We start from the raw sequence: 22,993 nt of genomic DNA, 5'->3' as shown, positions 1-22,993 counted from the left end.
GGAAGGCGCTTCGTGGAGTGGCGTACACTGCTCACCCCTCTCCCCTGTCTGGGTGTCTTTCAGGAGTCATGGCCGGTTTCAACATGGGGGGTGACCTCCGGGAGCCCGCTGCCAGCATCCCCCTGGGCTCCCTAGCAGCTGTTGGCATCTCGTAAGTAAGTTCCCCTGGTGGCAATCAGCTGGAGAGAAGGAGAGAAAACCCCAGGCAAAAGAGGGGATTGCCCCTTTTGTTCGGAGAGTGCCCCAACTGTGGCCAATCTATTTCATATAACAATTCTCCTTTTAACACTCAGCCGGCTGGAAAATTCACGTCTGGTGGGTTCAGACGCATGCCCTTTTATACCCCCTGCCTGGGAATGCAGGGGGAGGATGAATCCTTTCTTTCCTTTCTCCTCAGCCTCCTGCCCCTCCTCCTCCCCCACTTCCCTTTTGAACTTGGGGATTTCTTAACCATCGACTTTCCAGGATTGTTGGGAGGGACAGAAAGGTGAAGAGTTTTGCAATCAGGTTGGGATTTCTATCCCAGCTCTGCTGCCGGGTGGCTGCGTGACGCTGAGCAATGTACTTAGGTCTCTGAGCCTCTGTTTCCTTTCTCGTAAAATGGGGATCATGAGAAGATGTGTGCTCCAGAGCCTGGGGCAGCTACTGTGTGTAAAGACACGTAGCAGGCTCTCCTCCTTCCCCAGCTTTCATCTCCCGCAGCCCCCAAGGCTCTCAGGGTTTTAGTTCACACCGCGCCACGCACCTGAGCAGTCTGGCCTTGGATCTGTTTCTGACCTTCCAGAGTCTTCTGTTTTATTCTCTGCACCACAGAAAGAAGCTTCTCTGCCTTCGCTGGGTAGATGCGAGAGGCATAGGCGTGACAATGACTGGAGAAGTGAAAAGTGCCTGTGTTACTTTAACCGTGGTACTTTACAGATAGGAACACGTGTGCTTCACACATGCTGAATTTGCTCTTAGCTTACTAGAGCGGCCGCCCCGCGGCAGGCCCACGGTGCCAGCACGACGACGTGTGCTAAGTACAGCTGCATGCCGGGAAGGAGTGAAGGCCACAGAGAATGCTTGGGTGTTGGGAAGCGCAGAGAAGAAAGAACCCTGCCTCATTCTGGGGTCAGAGCTGGGAGGTCCCAGGAGCGACCTTTGGCCCATCCTCTCACTGCTCAGATGGGAATGAGGCTTGTTCAAGGTCCCAGGGCGTCTGGGGCAGGGCCGGGTCGCCGCTGTCCTTTTCATATTCGGCCGTGCTCTCTACCATCTGGGATCCAAGGGGCAGCAGGGCTAAGAAGCCTGAACGGTCATCTGCATGTTCTTTGGGGGTGCAAAGGGGGGCTGTGGGGTTGCCGGTCGACCCTGCCTGCCTGAGTCCCGGCAACCTAGAGGCCAGAGGGGCCTCCCGCTCCCCACTCCCAACACCACAGCGCGTCTTTCTTCTTTGAGAAAGAGACAAAACAAAGATACGTTCTGTAGCAAGAGGTATGCTAGAAGAGAGAGAGTGCTGAAAACCCCCTCAGACAAGCGAGGGAGGCTTCGTGACTGGCCTTTCTCTTTCCTTCTGACGAGACAGGTCCCCACGGGAACCCGGGGGCTGGGTGGGCTGGGTTGGGTTGGGCTTGGCTGAGGTCGGGGGTGTAAGCTCTGCTCCACTCTTGGGGTTTTCGCAGGTGGTTTCTGTACCTCGTGTTCGTCTTCCTGCTGGGTGCTGCCTGCACCCGAGAGGCCCTTCGCTATGACTTCCTGATAGCGGAAAAGGTGGGTGAGTCCTGGACTGGCTCGGGCTGCTGGGTCTTTCATTTGCTCCCATCTACAAACAGCTGCCTCCCCCTTGCAGTCCTGCCTGGGAATCCAGAGAGGCTTGGGTCCAGGACTGCAGTGGGGGCTGCTGGAGGAGGGGGGGGAAACATGGAAAAGGTACAGGTTTTTCTTATGAATCAAGGGACTAAATAAGAGGAACACAAGCATCTCTTCATGTCAAAAATCAGGACAGAAACAATGCCATCAGCGAAAATCCCTAGCTCAACCAGCCCTTCATTTTTGCCCCTAGCCTCACCTTCCACTATGAGCAGAAAGGGCTGCTCACTGGAAGCGAGTAAAGGAGGAGGCTGAGGGGCGGGAAGGAGGAAGCAAAGTGGAGGGAGTCAGAGGAGGCCCAGTGCCAGGGGGAGGCCCACCCTGCCCTCTGCAGACCTTGACTCCGTGGGCTCTCCCAGGGCTGGGCTGCGGTTGATCTGGCTGGAACACCTCTGTTTCTGGAGCGGTGCACCCTGCCAGGAGATTAGCGAATTCCTCACATTCCACAGCTGCCCCTTAACGGGCTGGAGGTCAGGTGACAGTCAAGGACACTCGCTGGGCATCTCTAGAACCTAGGAGAATAAGATTCCCAGATGTTTTTCTGGAAATCCCCAAAAACTCCTACCTTCCCTTAAGTCCTTGGAGGAAAAGTGGAGCCTGAGATTCCTGTCATTTATCAGAGACATGGAAAAGGCTAGGAAAGTTTTCTTAGTTAACTCCCGAGTGTTTCTGCTCAGATCTGGGGAGAAAGTACCACTTTCTCTTGGTGTGAGGCTTTGCAAAGCCACCTTGCTGATCTGCTGGGGGCAGCCGGGGGCAGGAAAGTCTGAACTCTCTTTTTAGAGCTACATTTGGGCTTGATTGCCACATTAGCACAGGTTTCTTTTTAAGATATGCAGGTGACGATGTAAAGATGATCGATGTTTTCAGGGGTCTTGACTTGACTATGAAAGCAGGTTTCAAAAGAGGGAGCAGCTCAGGTAGGGAGGACACTCTCACCACTCCCTTCCCGGGACCAAGGTCTTAGACCCCCAGCGAGACGTTTGCTCTCAGGGAAGGAATCTGCAGCCCTTGTTTATACCTACGTGCAAGCTTCCGTCCTGAGCTTCATCTCCCACGGGCCCTTTCTCTAATTGTGGAATGAAAAGCTCGGCTGGCTGCGTCTGAGGAATTAAAGGCCTCAGGGAAGAGCTGATCCTTTGACCAGAGGGCTCTGCCTGCTGCTCTCTGCAACTTGCCAGTGGCTAGCTAGCTCGCTCAGCCTGCCACTTAAGCGGGTTCCTTTCTAGTAGATTCCCTCACAGAGGCCCTTTCAACCATTCGAGGCTCTGATCTGGATGGAAGAAGGCAAATTATCCCCTGGTCTGGGACTCTTCTCTCCCCTCTTCCCCTCCTTTGCAGAGAGAACTAAGAACAGGTATATGGGAGGGGAGGCGGCCTGTATCCAAGGAAGGCTTCAATAAGAGAGTAAAAACATCTCCATGGACAGTTCGGGAAAGCCTTTGTGGGTGGAAACTCCACCACTCATAATAGCCACATGAACTGGGGGAAGCTTGTTTGCAATGCCACCTGTCCTAGGCATTGAAACAGGTAGGCAAGCATTTAGTCAGTGGGGGCACCTGCTAAACCGTGCTTGGCCATAATAAGTGGGAGTGCCACTGTGCACACACCAGGGTGAGAGGTGGAGGGTTCGGTTTTTGGAGAGGAATAGGTCGTTCCCTAGAAGAGGCAGTTGTAAATCTATAAAGACGTCTAGGAAAGATACTGTTCTTGGTTCTCAGTAGCAAACGGGCTGGCACAGCAAGTCAGTGGACAGTGACAGAACCCCCCAGGGCAACTCCAGAATAGGGACACCGTGCTGTGCTGCTGCCCCCCAGGGTCCCCCCTGCAGAGGGGACCACACAGGATTTACGCACACACACCACCCCCCAAAGCCTCAAACCGTGGCTTCTTTTTTGCTCTCTGGTGTCCCTCCTTTGGACTGACTCGGCTGTGTAGCAGGTCTGCACTCAGCAGTGAGTTTGGCCACAGACAGTTTTACTAGCAGCACCTGGAGAATGGGGGGGGGGGTGCCACCTGCATGGGTCAGAAGGTACGAGTGCACAGTCTCCTCTGTGGTCACTCGACATAGCTTACCACTCTGATGTGGTTTTAATAAGCTGTTCATCTCAGCTGCACGTCTTAGCTGTGGCCTGGGTTCTGAGCCAACCCATCTCTGAGCTCTCCTGGGCCTGAGGAAGCAAGGCCTCCTTCTCACCCTCGGGCAGAGACCAGGCAGGCCTCCAGGACGCCCCCCTTGGTGCTGGCTCTCACAAAACTCCCCAGTGCCCTTCTCAGTCTTTCTGTAGGGTGCTTTCTGCCAGAACACTTATCCTCAGTGGCTGCTGGCTGCCCGGGATTCCTTTCCACTGACCTGCAGCTGGTCAGTTCATCTGTTTCTTTTTGGGTTTCCTGCAGCTTCTCAGACCTATTTCTAATTATTTGGCTTCCCAGCCTACGGTTTCTCTAAGAAGTTTCTTTTTTGCTTTATATCCCTACTCCACAGAAACTTTTACCTGGCTCTTGGGTGTCAGTCTCCATAGTATTATGTTTTCTTTCCCCCCCAAGTAAGCTCCAAACCCTGCATGGGGCTCGAACTCACAATCCCGTGATCAAGAGTTGCATGCTCTGCTCTACCGACAGAGCCAACCAGCTGCCCCACAGTGTTGTGCTTTTTCAAAAGTATGTAGTACGTTGTGGTGGCTCTGAGGTAATCTATGTAAAGCACAATACTTGGTACACAGTAGGTGCTTATTAAATTTTGACTCCTCTGCACACTCCTTAAAGGGGATAATCTTATAGGTAGGACATATTTTTTTCCTACAAATCCACCATATTTAACTGGATAGGAAAAAAAAGAGTTAATCCTAATATTATTCAGTTATAGAAAGAAGAATTGTATAAAGAGCAGATATTAGCAGAGGTGAAACTAAATAGGTTAAATAATTGTTTCAGAATACACTTGTATACAGTCCAGGGGGGAAAAAAAAGTTTATTAAACATCAAAAAGACCAAGTACTTTAGGAAGCCTGGAGCTGGCCAACCAGCAAAATAAGAACAAACTAAGTAGGGAAAGAACCCCAAAGCGTAAACTCGAATCATTCTTAGATTTGACAGTCATGGTTTCATGTGTTCAAGAGGGACCTTGAGCACCCACGGCCGCCAGGCATGGGGCAGGGCTCGTGGCTGGTGGAGGAGTCCAGCTGCTCAGCGTCCACCATGCGGCCCAGCCTGGCTGTCCTCTGCTCTCCATCATGACACGGAGCTGTCTCTCAGGAAGTGAAGCCAACTTTATTTCCTTCTGGAAAATGGCTATCAAGTGAGAGAAAACTTGACTGACAGTGGAGATACCTGTCCTTTTGTGGAGCGGGGACAGTATGAGGAAACTCATGCCTGTGGGAATCTGATGCGAGAGAAAACTAGGGGACCGTGAGATGATTGGGGATTGGAAGAGTTTCAGGATGTACCCTCACTGCTGTCGAGGGGCCGTAGAAATTGGATGAGGTAGATTGAGCACCTCGCAAATGACTTTGAACGCGGTCCTTGAAGAGAAGGGAAGAGCCGGTGGACAGGTGGGATGTCTCAAGGACTGAGGCTCTGATCGTAGCCCGCATAAAATACAGAAAGCAAGGAGATGGAATCCTAATTTTCATCAGGAGTTGCTGAAGGAAGAAATTAGGGTAGTTCACACCTCAGATAATTTTGGGAAGATAGAGAGCTTTTTTGTCATGTCTCAAACAGCTGTATGACAGGGGTACTTTTTCCCCCTAAAACACTGTTGACACACATCTGCTCAGACAAATGCTCACTCCTTCTCCGCCGGCATAGTTGGCAAGTTCAGAGTTCCACATGAAGAGAGACAGTGGTTACATTCTCCAGGGGCTGGGGGCAAAGCTGTGTAGCTCACTGTGGTACCTGTGCCTCGCGCCGGCCGGGTCTATCACCTGTCCTCAGCAGGTGCTCCTGGGGTGGATGGATGACAGGATGTATGTGGGAGAGAGACAGAACGGAGTTCCTGTAATTGACCCAGACACGACAATGAACATTTCATTTCCTTTTCAGAAAATTGACAGAATAATAGTTTTGGATAAAAGATTGCCGAGTGAACAGACCATCGTAAACACAGTTGACACACTGGACATAAACAAGTGGCTATGCCTGGACGGTCCCCGCTCTGGCCCCCAGCCCAAAGGTTCTGCAGGAGTCCCAGGGAGTGTCTGTGGGAAGGCTGGCCAAAGACGGGCATCACTGTAGCACCTGGTACTAGAGACTCCAGTCTCCTGGGTCAGCCCCACATGAGGAGGAAGCCAGACTGGGCAGTCTCATGTCCGATCTGAGTAAATGGACAGGCTTTCAATGAAAACAAAAAATATTTTAACACAAATACATATAACCTTTTGGATAAGAAGCAATAAAATTTCTGCAAGGCGATAGCATGGCTGCGTCTCCTGGAGAATTCTCTGAAGGGCCAGTGCAGTGGGTATAATGCACCTTGCCCAGCGGTTCTCTACCCCGGCTGCACATCAGAATTGCCTGGCGGGTTTTGGAAAAATCAGCGAGGTCTGTGCCCCACCCAACACTGATAAAGCCAAACCTCTGTGGTGTTCTTAGGCACGGCCAGAGAGAACTCCTAGTGACATTTTCTAAAAGCTTTTGATAAAATTTCATCACAGAGTCTATGTATTCTTCTTTCGATGTAATCTCTCCCCACGATGTGGGGCTCAAACTCATGACCCCGAGATCAAGAGTCAGAGATTCCAGCGACTGGGCCAGCCAGGCACCCCGAGTCTATGTATTTTTAAAACCAGTAAATATAGGACGTGTTTGGTCGAGAAGACAGAAGCAAAGGTTAGAGGTGACGGACTGCATCGCAGAACAGATCAGGGGTTGATAAAGGAACCATTTTTCCTAACGATTTTGTGAGGCTTCCAGGGCATGAGTCGTGAAGCCTTGTGAGTTTCGTGGGCACTAGTGGAGCCTGTCTGCCACGTGGTTTGGTGTGGTGGGGTGGGGGCAAGATGCGCGAGACAAGGGAGCTTATGCTGCCACGCAACAGGACCCCCGTGTGTCACAGACTACGACACAGGTGGGGATTACGCTGGTGACAATGAAGAAAATAGGGGACATTCACTGGGGATGACATGAGGTCATGGGTTTAGGGAAAAGTAATCCACACGGAAATGAAGGACAAGTTAGGTTCTCTAGTGGACCCGAGTCATGTCCCTCAGGCCCCTAGCACCCCTGACCGTTTGCGGGTCATTGGACCTCCATATGGTCTCGGAGGGAGTGAGCCCCACTTAATATTACAGAAGCCCCAAGGACAAGCCCCTCTCTTGCCTGTCCCTTTGTGGCCCTGTCAGGGCATGTGACCTAGGTTAGGCCCATCAGATGCTCCAAGCATCATGAATGAGGCAACCAGGAAGGGACGGTGGGACTTCACCTGCAGGACAGCAGGGCGCTGGTAGCAGCCTGGCCAGACTCTTCCGCTCCCAGAGTCCCGGTTGCACCTCCAGGCTTGGGTCTTGCCCCTTTCCACACCTGATCTTTCAGCCTCGTGATGATTCTGTGAACCTCCAGTGTCCTGCAAATATCCGCTTTTAAAAATATAGTGTTTCCGATCAGAATCCTGGCTGGTGTAGGTTTTCATGATAATTTATGAGCCAGGAAAGCTGTCTAGCCAGGAGCTGGTGTCCCCTGTAGCTCGACGCCACTGACCCAGTGACTGCTAAAGCGGGGACATAAAAAGTGGGGGGGAGCATCTTCATCATGAAGGGTGTGACAAGACTGCGCAAATTAGGGCAAACCCATCTGCGATAGTTGGACAATGAGCGCTTGGAACACACAGTTCTGGCCAACATGCCTACGGTGAAGTAGAATAGAGGAGGGCACCTCAAATAATCAGAAGCAGAGAGACTTCCCGGTGGGTACAGAGGGAGGCCGGCTCAGGAGGGTGGGGCGCGTTCCTGACCCACAGCCTGTGGCCCAGCTGCGTGGCCAGCAGCACCGATCTTTGCAAGTCGACACCAGGCAGAACAACTGTGCCCTCTCTTACTCTGTCAGTGACTTGTGGGCCACGCGGGTCATGGAGCTCATTCATTCATTCATTCATTCATTCAGCGTGTATAGCTCTGTGTTGCCACCGAGTGTACTAGGATGAACAAGACAGGAGCCCTGCAGAAATGAGGCCTCGGGGACCACTAGAAGAGACAGCGTGCTAGGCCCCGTGCTCCCCAGCCTCAGGCTGAGGTGCTGCGGGGCCCTAAGGAGCAGCCACTGCTGTGAGGGGCTGGGGGAAGATCTCATGGAGGAGGAGGGGATTGGGCCGCGTCCTGAAGCACACCTGGGTGTAACAGAGGGTGGCAACGGGCAAGGGAGCATGCTGACAAAGAGTCCGAGTGTGTGGAGGAGTCTGGGGCTCCAAAGGTCACAGGTCAGGAAGGACTGAGGATGCCAGGGTGGTGGGGAGCCATTGATACTTCCGTGGCAGCGCTGTTGTGATCAGGTTTGAGCTTAGAGAGGCCACTCTGGCGGAGGCTTGGGGATAATGAGGAGTGAGCGGAGCTTAGAGGCGGGAGGCCGATTCGCATTGTCGTTGGGCAGCGGTCCTCAAACCCTCCGCTCCCCAGACCCTCGGCATCAGCATCACCTGGGAGCTTGTTGGAAATCCACAATCTTGGGCCCTTCCCTAGACCTACTTAATTAGAAGCTCTGAGGTGGGGACCAGAAATCTGTATTTTTAACAAGCCCTCTAGATGAGTCTGGCGCGTGCTCCATTCGAGAACTGTGTAGTCCACACAAGGGGTGATGGGGGGCCAAACCGAAACAGCGCTGGTATGAATGAAGTGGGGTGGGGCTGGGAATCCCGGAAGCCTATCCAGGAGGTTGAATCTAGAGAACTGATGATCGATGGGGTGCGGATGGGTGGGTGCCAGGGGAGCGGAAAGGGACAAGTGGATTCTGGCATTGGGTAATGAAACTGCTTCCTCATACAGGTGTCCCTGGTGGGCTTCCTGTTCCTTTTGGGCTTATACATCTCATCCCTGGCCTCCTGTATGGGAGGACTCTACGGAGCTCCCCGGATCCTGCAGTGCATTGCCCAGGAGAAAGTGATTCCTGCACTGGCCTGTTTGGGGCAAGGGGTGAGTGACCCTTAAAGGAGAAAGAGACATTTTGCTGTGAACCTGATTATCAGCCAATAGCTTGCCTCGGTCTGTCCGATGAAAGCCAGTGGTCAAGTTCTCCAGTGTGGGAGAAATGAGAACGCAAAGGTCATTCTCTCGCCCCTGTCCTCTTGCCGCCTTAGGTTGGGGCCAGTTGGACAAAGCATCTGTCAATGTCACAGCCACCAGGACCGCTTAGCACTGGGTTGGCTAACTGTCATAGTGACATCTGGGACCCTGAGCAACAGGGAAAGGGAATGTCACATCCTTTAATAAAAGCAAATTCAGGATCCTTTATGTTCAGAATAGAAGAATAAATCTCTTGGTGAGGAGGGGAGTTGGACCTTGCAGCTCTAACTCTGCCCTTGAGATTTGCCTTCCCTTTGGGGTTGCTCTGTGACGGTTTCCCACACTTTGGGCCCCCGGGCCCCTGTCGGTCCTCATGACCTGAACTCTCACTGATAGAGTGTAGCTTGAATGAGTCATGGAATGATTGAATGAGACACTCCTAAAACCTAAGGGGTGACAAAAGAGAAATAGAGAACCCCACTTCCCAATACTGTGGTTTATGAGGTAGAGTTCGTTTCGATCTTGTGGGAGCACCACAGAGGCCGTCCCCAACCTCCTTCCACCCCAGACCCTCCTGTTAGGGCCTTACCGCCCTCCGCTTCTTACCCAGCAGTCAGCGTGGGCTGGCTAGGAGCTCTGACTGGCATGTCTGTACCTCCTATGTGGTATATGCCTTTTCTCTAATTTCGTGTATTTTTATTAGGTAGTGTATGACACAGGGCTCAAAACTATAAATACAACAGGTCTACGCTGAGAATGTTTGCTCCTATCAGGAGTCTTTTATTATCTCTTTCTTCACCTACACCCATATCCTACCAGTAGCTATTTTTATTATTTTTTATGAATCCTTCTATTTTTTACACAAGGATAGTGCTCTAGCACATTGCTCTGCACCTTGCTTTTCTTCGTTTACTATGTCTTCATCTTTTCATACAGATGTTGAGAGAACTTCTTCCTTCCTTTTCCACCGTGTGGATTTACCATAGTTTATTTAGCCTGTTCCTACAGACTGACCCTTGTGTGGCTTCCAGGAAACAGTATTACAAGGAATAATTTTGTACGTGTGCGTGTGTAGTGATTTTTTGTGCAGCTATAGCTGCAGGATATAGTTTCATGAGTGGATTTGCTGTGGCAAAGGGTAAATGCGTTTTTAATTTTAATAGTTATTGCCAAAACACCTTCCATAGGATTTGTATCATTTTGCACTTCTACCAGCAACGTGTGACAGTTCCTGCATCCCGACAGCCAGCTTCACTCCTAAACGCAGGCCGAAACACCGTGCTTTCACGGACTGCGTTCCGGTCCTTGGGATAAGCCTTCACGAGAGTAAGGGGACAGGCCGTGGGCCGCAGGCCCTGCTTCTGAGTGGTCCAGATGTACTGCACTGGGTCACTCGCACTCTTGCCTGGCATTCTCTGCCCAGATGTTCCACAGCCCACGTCCACGGTCTGCAGGGCCTCTTCCCTGGGCCTGTCCTTTCTAGGACCAGGGAATGGGCCACGGTCCACACGTAGGGAGGAGGTTCCCGTGGTATGGTCTGGGAAGGGGGGGGGCGTGCGAGTGGCATCTTCCACTGAGGAACTCCGAGGGGTGCAAGGATTCTAAACTTGGACCTGGCCTTCCCTGTTGTCCTGAAGCCGTGTTTGCAAAAAAGGAGGATAGAACATGTTTGCTTTAACAGTTTGTTAGCTTGGTTTGTAATTACGACTTTTTAGACGTAAGGTGTGTAGACTACCGTTTGCCCTGGGTACCACATTATTAGCGATCACGGTTCATTGTCATGTGTGAATTTTTGCCAGTTGTGTAGTGAGAAATGGCATCTCAGGACCCTTGTGGTTTGCATTACTCTTACATGAACAAGGTTGGGCATCGCTTCCTCTTAGAGTCATTTATATATATATATATATTTTTTTAATTTTTTAATTAAAAAATTTTTTTTCTTTGATTGTTGGTCTTTTTCTTCTCAATTGCTAGAAGCTCTTCTTTTGTTAGGGAGGGTGACTCTTTGTGATATGTATACAAAGGTTTTCTCTAGTTTGTCCCTTGCCTTTTTTTTTTTTTTTAAGATTTTATTTATTTATTTGACAGAGAGAGACAGCCAGCGAGAGAGGGAACAACAAGCAGGGGGAGTGGGAGAGGAAGAAGCAGGCTCTCAGCGGAGGAGCCTGATGTGGGGCTCGATCCCAGAACGCCGGGATCACACCCTGAGCCAAAGGCAGACGCTTAACGACTGCGCCACCCAGGCGCCCCTGTCACTTGCCTTTTAACTTTGAAATTTTTTTCTCCCCAAAGCTTCTTTACATACTAGATTTTATTAGCACATTTTCTTTTTTAATAGGAGAGAGGACAAACTTTAAAAAATTTTTTGAGAGAGGGGCACCTGGGTGCCTCAGTCAGGTAAGCGTCCAACTTTTGATCTCAGCTCAGGTCTTGATCTCAGGGTCATGAGTTCAAACTCCACACTGGGCATGGAAACTACTTAAAAATTTTTTTTTTCCAGAGATATTCAGCATACAGAAAAGAGCATAGAACCAATATGGATAGTTTAAAGAATAACTGAAGTGGGGGTGCCTGGGTGGCTCAGTCATTAAGTGTCTGCCTTCAGCTCAGGGTGTGATCCCGGCATTGTGGGATCGAGCCCCGCATCAGGCTCCTCCGCTATGAGCCTGCTTCTTCCTCTCCCACTCCCCCTGCTTGTGTTCCCTCTCTCGCTGGCTGTCTCTCTCTCTGTCAAATAAATAAATAAAATCTTAAAAAAAAAAAAAAAGAATAACTGAAGTGAAACTCCAAGCCCCTGGATGCCCCCTTCCACACACATGCCCTCTTTGGTCCGAGCCCCGTCCCTCTCCCTGTGGTAGCTGTAGCTACTGACCTGACTTCTGTGATCATAATTTCCTTGCTTTCTTTATGGCTTTACTCCGGAGTGGGCAAAATTTTTTCTGAAGAAGGCCAAATTTACATTTCCTTGATGAGGCTTTGCAGGCCCTATGGTCTCTGTCGCAGCTATTCAGCTCTGCAATTATATCTCAAAAGTAGCCACAGACACAGACACACCTGTTGGGGGAGGTGTAGCTGTGTTCCAATCAAACTGCTTTATGGACACTGAAATTCGAATCTCATGTAATTTCCGTGTGTCTTAAAATATTCCTCTTCTTTTGATTTCCCCCCCCCCCAACTGTTTAAAAATGTAAAACCATTCTTAGCTCATGGGCATGCATACACAGATGGCGGCCAGATGGCCCGGGAGCCATAGTTTGCTGACCCCTGGTTTGCTTCCTCCCTGTGCATCTCTAAACAGAATTGTTTAATTTTGCCTGCTTCTAAACTTCATATAAATGTGGCGTGCCTCTTGCGCTCGACAGTGTGCGACTCATCCACGGGTTTGCTTGTGGCAGCCGCTTGTTTATCGTCACCCCCTACAGCATTGCCTCATGTGCTAGAATTTATTTATTCATTCTGCTCTTGATGGACGTTTGGGTGGTTTCCAATTTGGGACAGACAGTACAAAGAACATTCGTCTGCTAGCAGGCAGGTTCAGACGTAGAGGTCTTCCAGACTATATACCCATCATCGGAATTGCCAAGCTATAAGGTATGTATATTCCCACTTACTGGATAATACCAAACTCTTTTTCCAAAGTACTTGTACTAATTCACCCCCTATCAGCGGTGGACAAGCGTTCCTACCCCTCTATGTTGTGCCAGCGCTTGATATCATCATACTTTTTAATTCTTGCCAATCTGGTGGGTGTTTAATGGAACCTCCCTGTGGTTTTAATGTGCATTTCCTTGATTACTTAATTAGGTTGGGTACCTTTCGTATGTTTAATAGACATTCTTCTGCTCATTTTTTTTAGTGGGTTGTCTGCTTCTAATGGTTTTTGGAAGGATTCTTTGGTGTTCAGGGTCACCCTTTGTCGGTTATATGTGTTGCAAATATCTTTTCCCCTTCTGTGGCTTGTTTTTTCATTCTTTATGATGTCTTTTGGTCACAGAAGTTCATGTTTGACTATTATTAACACTTCCCAACCTGCCCTTATCAACGCCTTGGCCTGGATCATTAGCATTTCCTTTGGCTAACCTAACACCCTCCTTTTAAGTTCTCTGCAGTTTCTAAAGATTTGCTTTATTCTTAGTAGTTGTATTATTAGAGTATGTTAAACAGCTGTAGTAAATCTGCCCCAAAATGTGATCCTCAAAGTCAGTAAAAGTATATTTTTACTTCGTATTTTTCCTCCCAGAATTTTATTTGCTCTGAAGCTCTTGGGCAGGCATTTCAGGTCAACAGGCGCTCTGACCCTTGGAGACTCAGGCTGATGACTTTGCCGTCTTCATCCTGTGGCTTTAAAGGTTGCTCTGTATTCTGAATGACCGTCAGGAAGGGGGAATGCGCCCGGAGGAACACATGTGGGGGGTTACAGGTCAGATCTGGAAGCGGCTTTCAGGTCTACCCCTCCCCTTGCAGACTGTTGGCTGTAAAGGAGGTGGGAGCAGTGCTTAGATCCTGCGTATAGCTGAGGGTAAAGCTGACAGTATTTGCTGATGGAGATTGAGAGAATGAGAAAAGGCATCAGCAATTTTGCTTGACTGAGCATCTGGAAGGATGGAATTGTTATTTTCTGAGACAGAGACTATAGAAGAAGTAGATTTGATGGGTGGGAGATTGGGAGTGAGCAGTTTGGTTTGGAACATTTGAGATCCTATTAGACATCAACTGGAAATGTTGAGTAAACAGTTGAATATTTAAGTCTGGACTTCAGGAGAACATTTCAGGCTAGAGATTCGAATGTGGGAGTTAAGAGCATAATGCTGGCATTTAAAGTCAGGAGGCTGGTTGACATCACGTAGGAAGGGAATATAGACAGAGAATAGAAAGGCCTGAGGGCGGAGCCCTGGGCTACTTTCCTTTTCTTGAGATAGAGCGCGAGTGGGAGTGGCGGGGCTTGGGGGGGGGGCGGATAGAGGGAGATGGAGAGGGAGACGGAGAGAGAGAATCCTAAGCAGGCTCCATGAGCTGAGCTGCTGAGATCATGACCTGAGCTGAAATCAAGAGTCCGGTGCTTAACGAACTGAGCCATCCAGGTAACCTGTCTGGGCTACTTACTTACTTACTTACTTTATTTATGTATTTATTTATCTACTTACTTACTTAACTAACACATAGTGTATTATTAGTTTCAGAGGTAGAGTTCAGTGACTCATGAGTTGTATGTAACACCCAGAGCTCATTACATCACGTGCCCTCCTTAATACCCATCACCCTGTGACCCCATCCCCCCACCCCCCTGCCCTGGGCTACTTTAAATGTAGATTTCAGAGATGTGGAGGAGCCAGCCCTGGAAACTAAGAAGGAGCAGATAATGAGGAGGGAGGTAAATCAGGAGAAGCGAAGCTAAGAAAGTCTTTCAGAGACCAAGGAGTGATCAGCTGGGGCAAATGTGGTTCTTCGGTCAAGGAAGATGAGGGCAGGAGAAGTGATTATTACTTTGGGCCCAAGAACCATGTGAGTGACTGCGATGAATAGTTTCTGCGGAGCGACAGAGTCTACGGACTTAGCCCATATTTTCCGCTCTTGTTCTCCTACAGGTCCCCACACCCACCTCCGTTAATAACAGCTGTGTGTAAGTGCATGCGTGTGAGCATGTGCGTGTTTAGTTTCACAATTTCCCCACCACAGCTGCCAGTGATTCTGTCGCATCTTCCAGGCTCGGCCATTCCCTCAAGGTCCTTTTCTCCATTATAACCTGCAAACTTTGCAGCACTTTGATTTCCAAGACTGGTGCTAAAACCCGGTGAAAGACAAAAGGAGAAATATTTGGGAAATCCAAGTTCTATATGGTAACGCCCCATACTAATAGTTATGAACACAACCAATACCATGGTGTGTTGGGAGCCAACTGTGTGTCAGTGCTGTGTCAAGCATTTTATGTGCATTAGCTCCGATCTCACAATAACCCCCTGAGTTGACTATTATAATCCCAAGTTTGTAGACAATCAGTTATTAACTGATCAGTAGAACCATAGTAGAAGTGGTTGAGCCATTATGAGTTGCATTTCTATCATAAAATGTGATTTGCTTCTGAAATTTCATAGTCCTGCATGTTATTTTTGTTCCTGCAGAAAGGGCCAAATAAAACACCTGTAGCCGCCATCTTCCTGACAAGCTTAGTGACCATGGCCTTTGTCCTTGTGGGCCAGGTGAACGTGCTAGCCCCCATCGTCACCATCAATTTCATGCTGACATATATTGCAGTGGACTACTCCTACTTCTCCCTGTCCATGGTTCCCTGCAGCCTTCCCCAGGTGCCCGAGTCAGTGCACAGGGAGGGCACAGGACCTCTCCACTGCTCTGAGCACCTGCTCTTGGAGAAGGCTCGCAGCTATGGCTCTGAGGACACGGCCCGAAGCCTCCCTGAGGGCACTCTGCTAGAATTCACCAAAGACATGGATCAGCTCCTCCAGCTAACCAGGAAGCTTGAGAATAGCCAGCCGAGGCAAGGAGACAGTGACAGGCTTCCAGAAAGTAAGAAGGGGAAACGCAAGAAGGCCACCAAGCAAACCCTACAAGATAGCTTCCTTTTGGACCTCAAGTCCCCAGCTTCCTTCGCTGCTGAGGGCTCTGACAGATTGCCTACTGCCTCCTGGGAGGGACAGGAAGCCTACTGGAGCAAGCAGAGTACCAGGAGTGAAGGGGTTCTGCCTGGAGGAACATGTGCTGAACAACGTGTCCCTGAGCCGAGCAAGCAGCCTGTCCCTACTGGAGAAGGTGAGTGCCTTGAAATCACATTCAGGCCTCCTCATTTGGGATGACCTCACCGACCTGGTTATCACAACCCCTTTTCATGCCCTTAGCCAGTTCACTTTATAGCTGGGTTTCAAATCCTTGTTAATTTTGTGTGATATTTATTTTTTAAAGTTATATTCAGATATCAGCTGAATTTTGTAATTCTACTTGGTTACAGTTGATCTTAAACAGAAATTTCTGTCTACTCTTGTACAGTAGAGCTAATAATTGAACATTAATTTCATTTTAATAAAAAATGAGCTGAGATAGAATATCAACACAAATGAGACCAACTTTTGCTTTCAAGAGAAGTGGAAATGTAACAAACTGTCCGCCTTAGGTTCTGTCGGGGGAAGATGAGTCTCCCAAACCAGGCGAGGGGGGGATGGAGAAAGGACGGCTAAAGGACCACAGACTTGCTTTGCTTTCTCAAATCTACAAACACGGGGGCACAGAGAAAGACTGAAGGAGAGGCTTACATGGCATGAGAAATTCGGAGAGAAAGAAAGAGGTCATAATTTTGAGTCTTCCACGTTCTAGGGGCTTAGCATAGGTTGTTGCATGTAATATAATAGATAGTACATTTTTCCATTCTACAAATGAAGACCCTTAGGCCCAGTGAGGTCACAGAGAAGTCTCAGAGCTCATACTCTGCACAGCCTGATGTCACAGCCAGGTCCACCTATATTTGACGTTACTTTTCTCTATGTTACCCCACCCCGTGAGGTCTATATTGACAAGTGTGAGCAAAGAGGAGGAGACCGAGGGGCACAGAAAGGGATGGCTAAAAACAAATGCTTTACGTTCTCCTATACACTTGCTTTTTCCTTCTTTACCTCCTAATTCGTGGGAGGTTTTTAATGATAGAAGTATTATTAAAATTTTAAAAATTATTTTATTTTTATTAAAGTAATAAGTGTACAGTTTAATAAGCAAAGTGGAATTTAAAGTAACCTAATTGGAATAGCTGGGTGGCTCCGCTGGTTGAGCATCTGACTCTTGATTTCGGCTCAGCTCATGATCTTGGGGTCGTGGGATCAAGCCCCACTTCGGGCTCTGTGCTTGCATGGAGTCTTCTTGAGATCCTCTCTCTCCCTCCCTCTCTACCCCCTCCCTGCTCGTGTGCCTGCGCCCTTGTGCACACACATGTGTGCATACACTCTCTCTCTAAAATAAATAGTCAATAAAATAAAATAAAATGTCTTAGAAGTAACATAATCAGAAATAGTAGTCCCACTCTTCTATACCATCCCTTGTACCCTTCTCTGCTTCCTAGTCCCACTCCCAGAAAATCCCTCCCCCCCTTTTTTTTTAAAGATTTTATTCATTTATTTAACAGAGAGAGTGAGAGAACACAAGCAGGGGGAGCAGCAGAGGGAGGGAGAAGCAGGCTCCCCGCTGAGCAAGGAGCCCAATGTGGGATCACAACCTGAGCCCAAGGCAGATACTTAACCAGCTGAGCCACCCAGGTGCCCAATCCCCCTTTCAACCAAAAAGTTGCTTCTTCTGTTAACCTTCATGTTACTAGATAAAATATTTGTATTTCTACTCCCTTTTTTTTTTTTTAAGATTTTATTTATTTATTTATTTAACAGAGAAAGAGAGAGACAGCGAGAGCGGATTGTGAGAGGGAGAAGCAGGCTTCCTGGCTAGCATGGAGCCCGATGCGGGGCTTGATCTCAGGACCCTGGGATCATGACCTGAGCCGAAGGCAGACGCTTAACAGCTGAGCCGCCCAGGCGCCCCATGTATTTCTACTTCTTGATATGTCAGTTTCAGATATCATCTTTTGACTTCCTATTTTAATTCATTTATGCCACTCTGACTTCTCATCCAGTGTCCCAGTGTATTTATTATCAGTTTTTGATTAACTTAATAGCTAATATTCATATTATCATGAATAAGTAAATATTGCTTAACTCTGAGCCATATATTATACTATGATTACATTTCCTTTTTTGTTCAACTTTTTCTGTTTCCTGAAGTTAATAATTGCCCTGTTCTTTATTTGCTTGGTTTTCTATAAAATCACTTTTCTCTAAATGCTTGGGCAGATATATCAAATGCCTCTTAATGTTATTTTCCAAGTGCTTGAATTCTTCAGAAATTTAATATGTTCTTTTTTTTTCTCCTTTGTCCTGTTCCACTCTAAACTATCTGTTCTCTAAGCCTGCTACAAAACTATTATCTTGGAATTTCTCTCTTTATCATACTTCTGTGTCAGATCCAGGGAATAAGAGATTTTTCTGATACAATATTATACTAGATTTTTGCCTTTTTTTTTTTTTCCAACTCAGCATTGAATGACCTCCCTATGTTTGAACAATTTCCAGTGTCATAAGGCTTGATGAGAGGCCTCTCACACTCAAAACTAAAGATGTCAGATACTCAGTTTTCCAGCATCTCCTACAGCTAAGAGTTCAGGCATGAGGCAAAGGTTCTGCTAATCAGATGAGCCCCCTTACACCTGGAATTGGGAACTGGAAACCTGAATAAATGAGGACTTCAAGGAACTCTCTAAAAGCCTGATAGTAGGGGCACCTGGGTGGCTCAGTCGTTAAGCGTCTGCCTTCGGCTCAGGGCGTGATCCCGGAGTCCTGGGATCAAGCCCCACATCAGGCTCCTCCGCTGGGAGCCTGCTTCTTCCTCTCCCACTCCCCCTGCTTGTGTCCCCTCTCTCACTACTGTCTCTCTCTCTGTCAAATAAATAAATAACATCTTTAAAAAAAAATAAAAAAATAAAAGCCTGATGGTAGCTGCAGGATGACTGCATTCCTGGCTCCAGTGTCCAGGGCTTTCAGAATCAGAATCAGGGCTTTCAGAATCAGCAGACTCCAATGTCTAGATCTTGGTGCCTGCCATAGTAGTGTCCCCCCTAGACTGCTCTGATGTATAATTTTGAGTGTTTTTCCTGGCCATATAGCCCTGAAGTTACTTTGCTAGACTTTCTAGCTATTCTCTGAGGGAAGGCTAGGAAATCTGTTTTTACCTGCTCATTTTGCTACTTCATATGAAGTTGTGTGGGTTTTTTTCTAAGGAAGAAGGGGAGATTGGGTAGCAACAATCGGTCTATGCCATACTTACCATGGTTTTAATATCTAAGAGCTTTTGGTGTTTAACCCAATTTGTCCTTATGTTTTTGTTTTTGTTTTTTTGAGATTTGTTTATTTGAGAGAGAGAGAGAGCATGAGTGGGGGAAGGGGTAGTGAGAGAGAATCTCCAGCAGACTTCCCACTGGGTGTGGAGCCCAGCATGGGGCTCTGTCCCAACACCCTGAGATCATGACCTGAGCTGAAATCAAAAGTCGGACGCTAAATCAACTGAGCCACCAGGTGCCCCACCCCCCATCTTTTAAAAAATTTGAACATCATCTCGTTCTTGTTTTATGAGTACAATGGCTTATATTATCTCTCTGGTAATATTACTTATTCTCACTATAGTCTTTTTCTGCTCTTTTTGCTGACCTGTGTTCTCTAGATCCTTTTCTCTTTTGCTTGGTCTTTTTCTCTCTTATACTGGAGGCTTTACCAAAATGTCTGTTGATCTTTTGATTTCTTTTCCTACTTAGAAGTGAAGTACTAAAAAGCTGTTTAAAAGACCTGCGTGCTGGGCAGGGCTAGTTGATTGGGCCATCTCACTGTAGAATGGTTAGGGAGTAAGCTAGCTTTTTCATAGGAGGACCCACAAACATGGCTATCTAGAGGTTTCCTCTGGACTGTTTAGTTCCTCCAGAGGAGAGTCCTTTAATCTCTTGCCTCAGCCAGATGACTGCTTGCATTCAGGGAGCAGGGGGAAGTAGGGGAGTTAGGGGTATCTTACTGTTTAGGATACAGACTTTCATTTAATTCCCTAGTTTCTAGCTCCATTCTCCCACTCCTTGCTGTGTCTGGTGTCTCAAGTCCAGGCACTCACTGGTTTGATTTCTTCAGAGGAAAGGGTCAGGCGTTGGAAGGAGTTGTTACCTAGCTGTGTGGGCAGAAGAAAGGCTCTTGGTGTCCAGCTGTGTCAGACACAGTCTTGCAACCACACCTGTGCACCTTACCACTTCCCAGGGACATGGCACTCTGGTCTTGAACTCTGCTGGGATGCGTTGGGCTGCTCCTTGCCAGTATCCTCTCTGTAGGCCCTAGAGTTCATTCTCTTGTGCTCTGCTCACTCTGTTACCATTCATCTGTCACCTTTCCATCTTCCGAGTCTTGTTTTTATGTTTTCTTTCTCATTCTCCTCGTATTTGTGGGTTTATGCTTTTTAATTCCTTTTCTGTCTTCTCAGTGGGCTTCAGGAGAGACATGTGGTCAGTTTGCAATGTTTAATCAACAAAGTACTTGCTGCCCAGTTGCCCAGTTGTAGAAATGTCATAGCTGTTGACCAGTCCCTCTCTTCTATCCTCACTGCTTGTACCTTGGTACAGACCCTTTCCATCCAGCACCCAGACTTTTGTTAAGTCTGCAAACCAGACTCTTGCCTCCAGATTCTCCCACATTCTGTTTCTCCTCATTGTCCACTGAATGATCTTTCTAAAATAAAACTCTCATCATGTCTCTCCTACTTAGAAACCTTCAGTAGAATCTAATCTCTTCTATCTAAAGTCCAAGATCCTTGGTGTGATTTGCAAGGTTCTTTACGATCTTGCCCTATATTGCCTTTTTGGCCATTTTTCCCACGACAGTCCGTACTCTGTATTTCCAGTTACACTTAGACTAGTGCCCTAAACACATCTTGTTCTTTATTCCTTCCTGTCTTTGCATATGCTGTTCTGTCTTCACAGTTCCTTTACCTCCTGCTTCTACATCTGGAAAACGCCAACTTATAGTTTAAAATCTGTCTGACTTTTTATATCCATTTATACCCCCTCTGAAAAGGCCTTCCTGATTTCTTCTCCTGTGCAAGCAAAACATTTAATCTAGGCTAGTAGTATAAGGAATTAACACATTGTTTTATACATTTAGATCAAATTTGTTTCCACATTTGTTTTCAGGCCTACGTGTCTGTCTGCTTAAGGAAAAGAAATATTAGTTTCATTCCTTTACCCCTAGACTGTGTCCTTTCTTTAGTCATAAGCCATGTCTTTCCACCTTATATTCATCACAGTTTTCCTTTTTTTTTTCACAGTATTCCTACACAGTACACAGCATGCAACAAACACACAGAAAAGGCTAAATTGATGCCTAATAGAGAAAATATTAGCTTAAAAAATGAAACATTGATCAATAAAGTAGAATAGAAAGAGTTACACTATTGTAAGAACCTAATTTGTGACGAACCAGATGTCATACAATAATAAGAATCAAATCACTATTGAATAAACATTGTTGAAATCAAATGGATCAAAAAGATTAACTTGGGCTGATTTTATACCTTATATAGCCATGAATTCCTTATTTATAACAGCTGTGCAAGAGAGATATTTCTGACTATTGAAGACATCATCAAAAAAGAGGATCTGATTAAATAGAAATAAAAAACATTTGTACAACACAGTGTCACAGAAGGAAGCAATTATTCTGACAAGCACAGCTGATAAAAGCATACCTTCCAATGCATATTATTTTTAAAAATAGGAAGGTCAAAACCCAGATTCTACTAAAGAGAAGTGTGCAGGTAAATATGCAGTTTACATTTGAAAAATCAATGCCCAGACTCATTCATTGTTCATTCAACAAACTTGTATTGTTAAGTGTAAAATATTCTTGGTAGTTAAAAATAGCCAGTATTTTTTGAGCATGTCCCATGTTCTTGACACTGAGATAAGCACTCAACAGATGATTTCATCTAAGCTCAGAGTTAGGCCTTGTTATTATCTTTTTATAGAGGCTTAGAGAAGTTAAACGTTTGCTCAGGATATGAGACAGCCAGAATTTGAAAACAGGTCCTTTTCACTTTAGATCCTGTGCTCTTAACCACTATACAAAGTGTATTCTGCTTGCTGATGGTATCTGCTATAAACTAGGCCATCATATTAATTCGAAGAACACAAATTAAACCACCTTTAAAATGCCATTGCACATCTATTAAGCTATCAAAAATTTAAGTAAAAAACAGTAGGTCTGTGGTAATCAGGTAAATGAACACATTGCTGGAAGCAATTCCAGTGGATTCATTCCATCTGGATCTGCTGATTAAAGTTTTTCATCAAATTTGGGAGCCATTATGCCTGCAAATATTTTTTTCTGCACTTCTCTTCTCTATGGGATTCCAATTACACATTAATTGGTATACTTTACATTGTCACCCAGGTCTCTGAGGCTCTATTCCTTTTTCTTCCACCTTTTCCTCTCTGCTCTTCAGTTTGGACAATTTCTACTGATCTATCTTCACGTTCAATGATACTTTCTTCTGCCATCTCAAATCTGCTGTTGGACATTCTAACTGTAGAACTTATTTTCATGTGCTTTTTTTTTTAGATTTATTTATTTATTCAAGAGAGAGAGAGCGTGCGTGTGTGCATGAGAGTTGGGGGGAGGGGCAGAAAGGGAGGGAAAAGAACTAGCAGACTCCACACTGAGCATGGAGCCTGACTCGGGGCTGGATCTCAAGACCTGAGCCAAAATTAAGAATCCAGTGCTCAACCGACTGAACTACTCAGGTGCCCCTCATTTTTTTTTTTTTAATGTTTACATGTCTCTGTTGATATCCCCTATTTTGAAAGTCATTGCCATCATATTTTCCTTAAAATTTTATTTGTTTATTTGAGAAGGAGAGAGAGAAAGGGAGAGAGTGTGTGAGTGGGGGGAGGGGCAGAAGGACAGGCAGACTCCACACTGAGTGGGGAGCCCAACACAGGGTTTGATCCCAGGACCCTAAGATTGAACCTGAGCTGAAGTCAGACACTTAACCAACTGAGCCACCCAGGAGCCCCTGACGTTGTATTTTTATTTAATTCTTTGACATATTTATTATACTAGCTGCTTGGAGTCTTTGTCTGCTAAACCCAACATGCATGCCCACTCAGTTTCTTTTGATTGCTTTTTCTCCAGAGCAGGGTCAGTTTTCTGTTTCTTTGCATGTCTTGTAATTTTTGGTTGAATACTGGACAATATAGATAATATAGTGTGGCAACTCCTGATTCTGATATATGTTTCCAAGTTTTTGTTTGTTTTAGTAAATTTCCTGGATTTGAACTATGGAATCTCTCTCCTCTGTGGTGCATGGAT

At 46.8% G+C, this 22,993-nt stretch overlaps 1 protein-coding gene across 1 annotated transcript in view; it reads left to right on the top strand.

Moving 5' to 3' along the window:
- Positions 1–1,653: 1,653 nt before the first annotated feature.
- The window catches only part of SLC12A8 (solute carrier family 12 member 8), a 38,531-nt gene continuing 17,191 nt past the window's right edge, over positions 1,654–22,993 (top strand). The window contains exons 1-3 of the mRNA XM_040621351.1: positions 1,654–1,749; positions 8,820–8,966; positions 15,176–15,821. Of these exons, the coding sequence (XP_040477285.1) occupies positions 8,880–8,966; positions 15,176–15,821 (733 nt within the window). The 5' untranslated portion in view covers positions 1,654–1,749; positions 8,820–8,879. The remainder of the gene's footprint in view (positions 1,750–8,819; positions 8,967–15,175; positions 15,822–22,993) is intronic.

The sequence above is a fragment of the Ursus maritimus genome, unplaced genomic scaffold (genome assembly GCF_017311325.1).
Source record: "Ursus maritimus isolate PB19 unplaced genomic scaffold, ASM1731132v1 scaffold_4, whole genome shotgun sequence".
NCBI lineage: Eukaryota > Metazoa > Chordata > Mammalia > Carnivora > Ursidae > Ursus > Ursus maritimus.
This window is presented reverse-complemented; position numbering and strand designations above follow the sequence as displayed.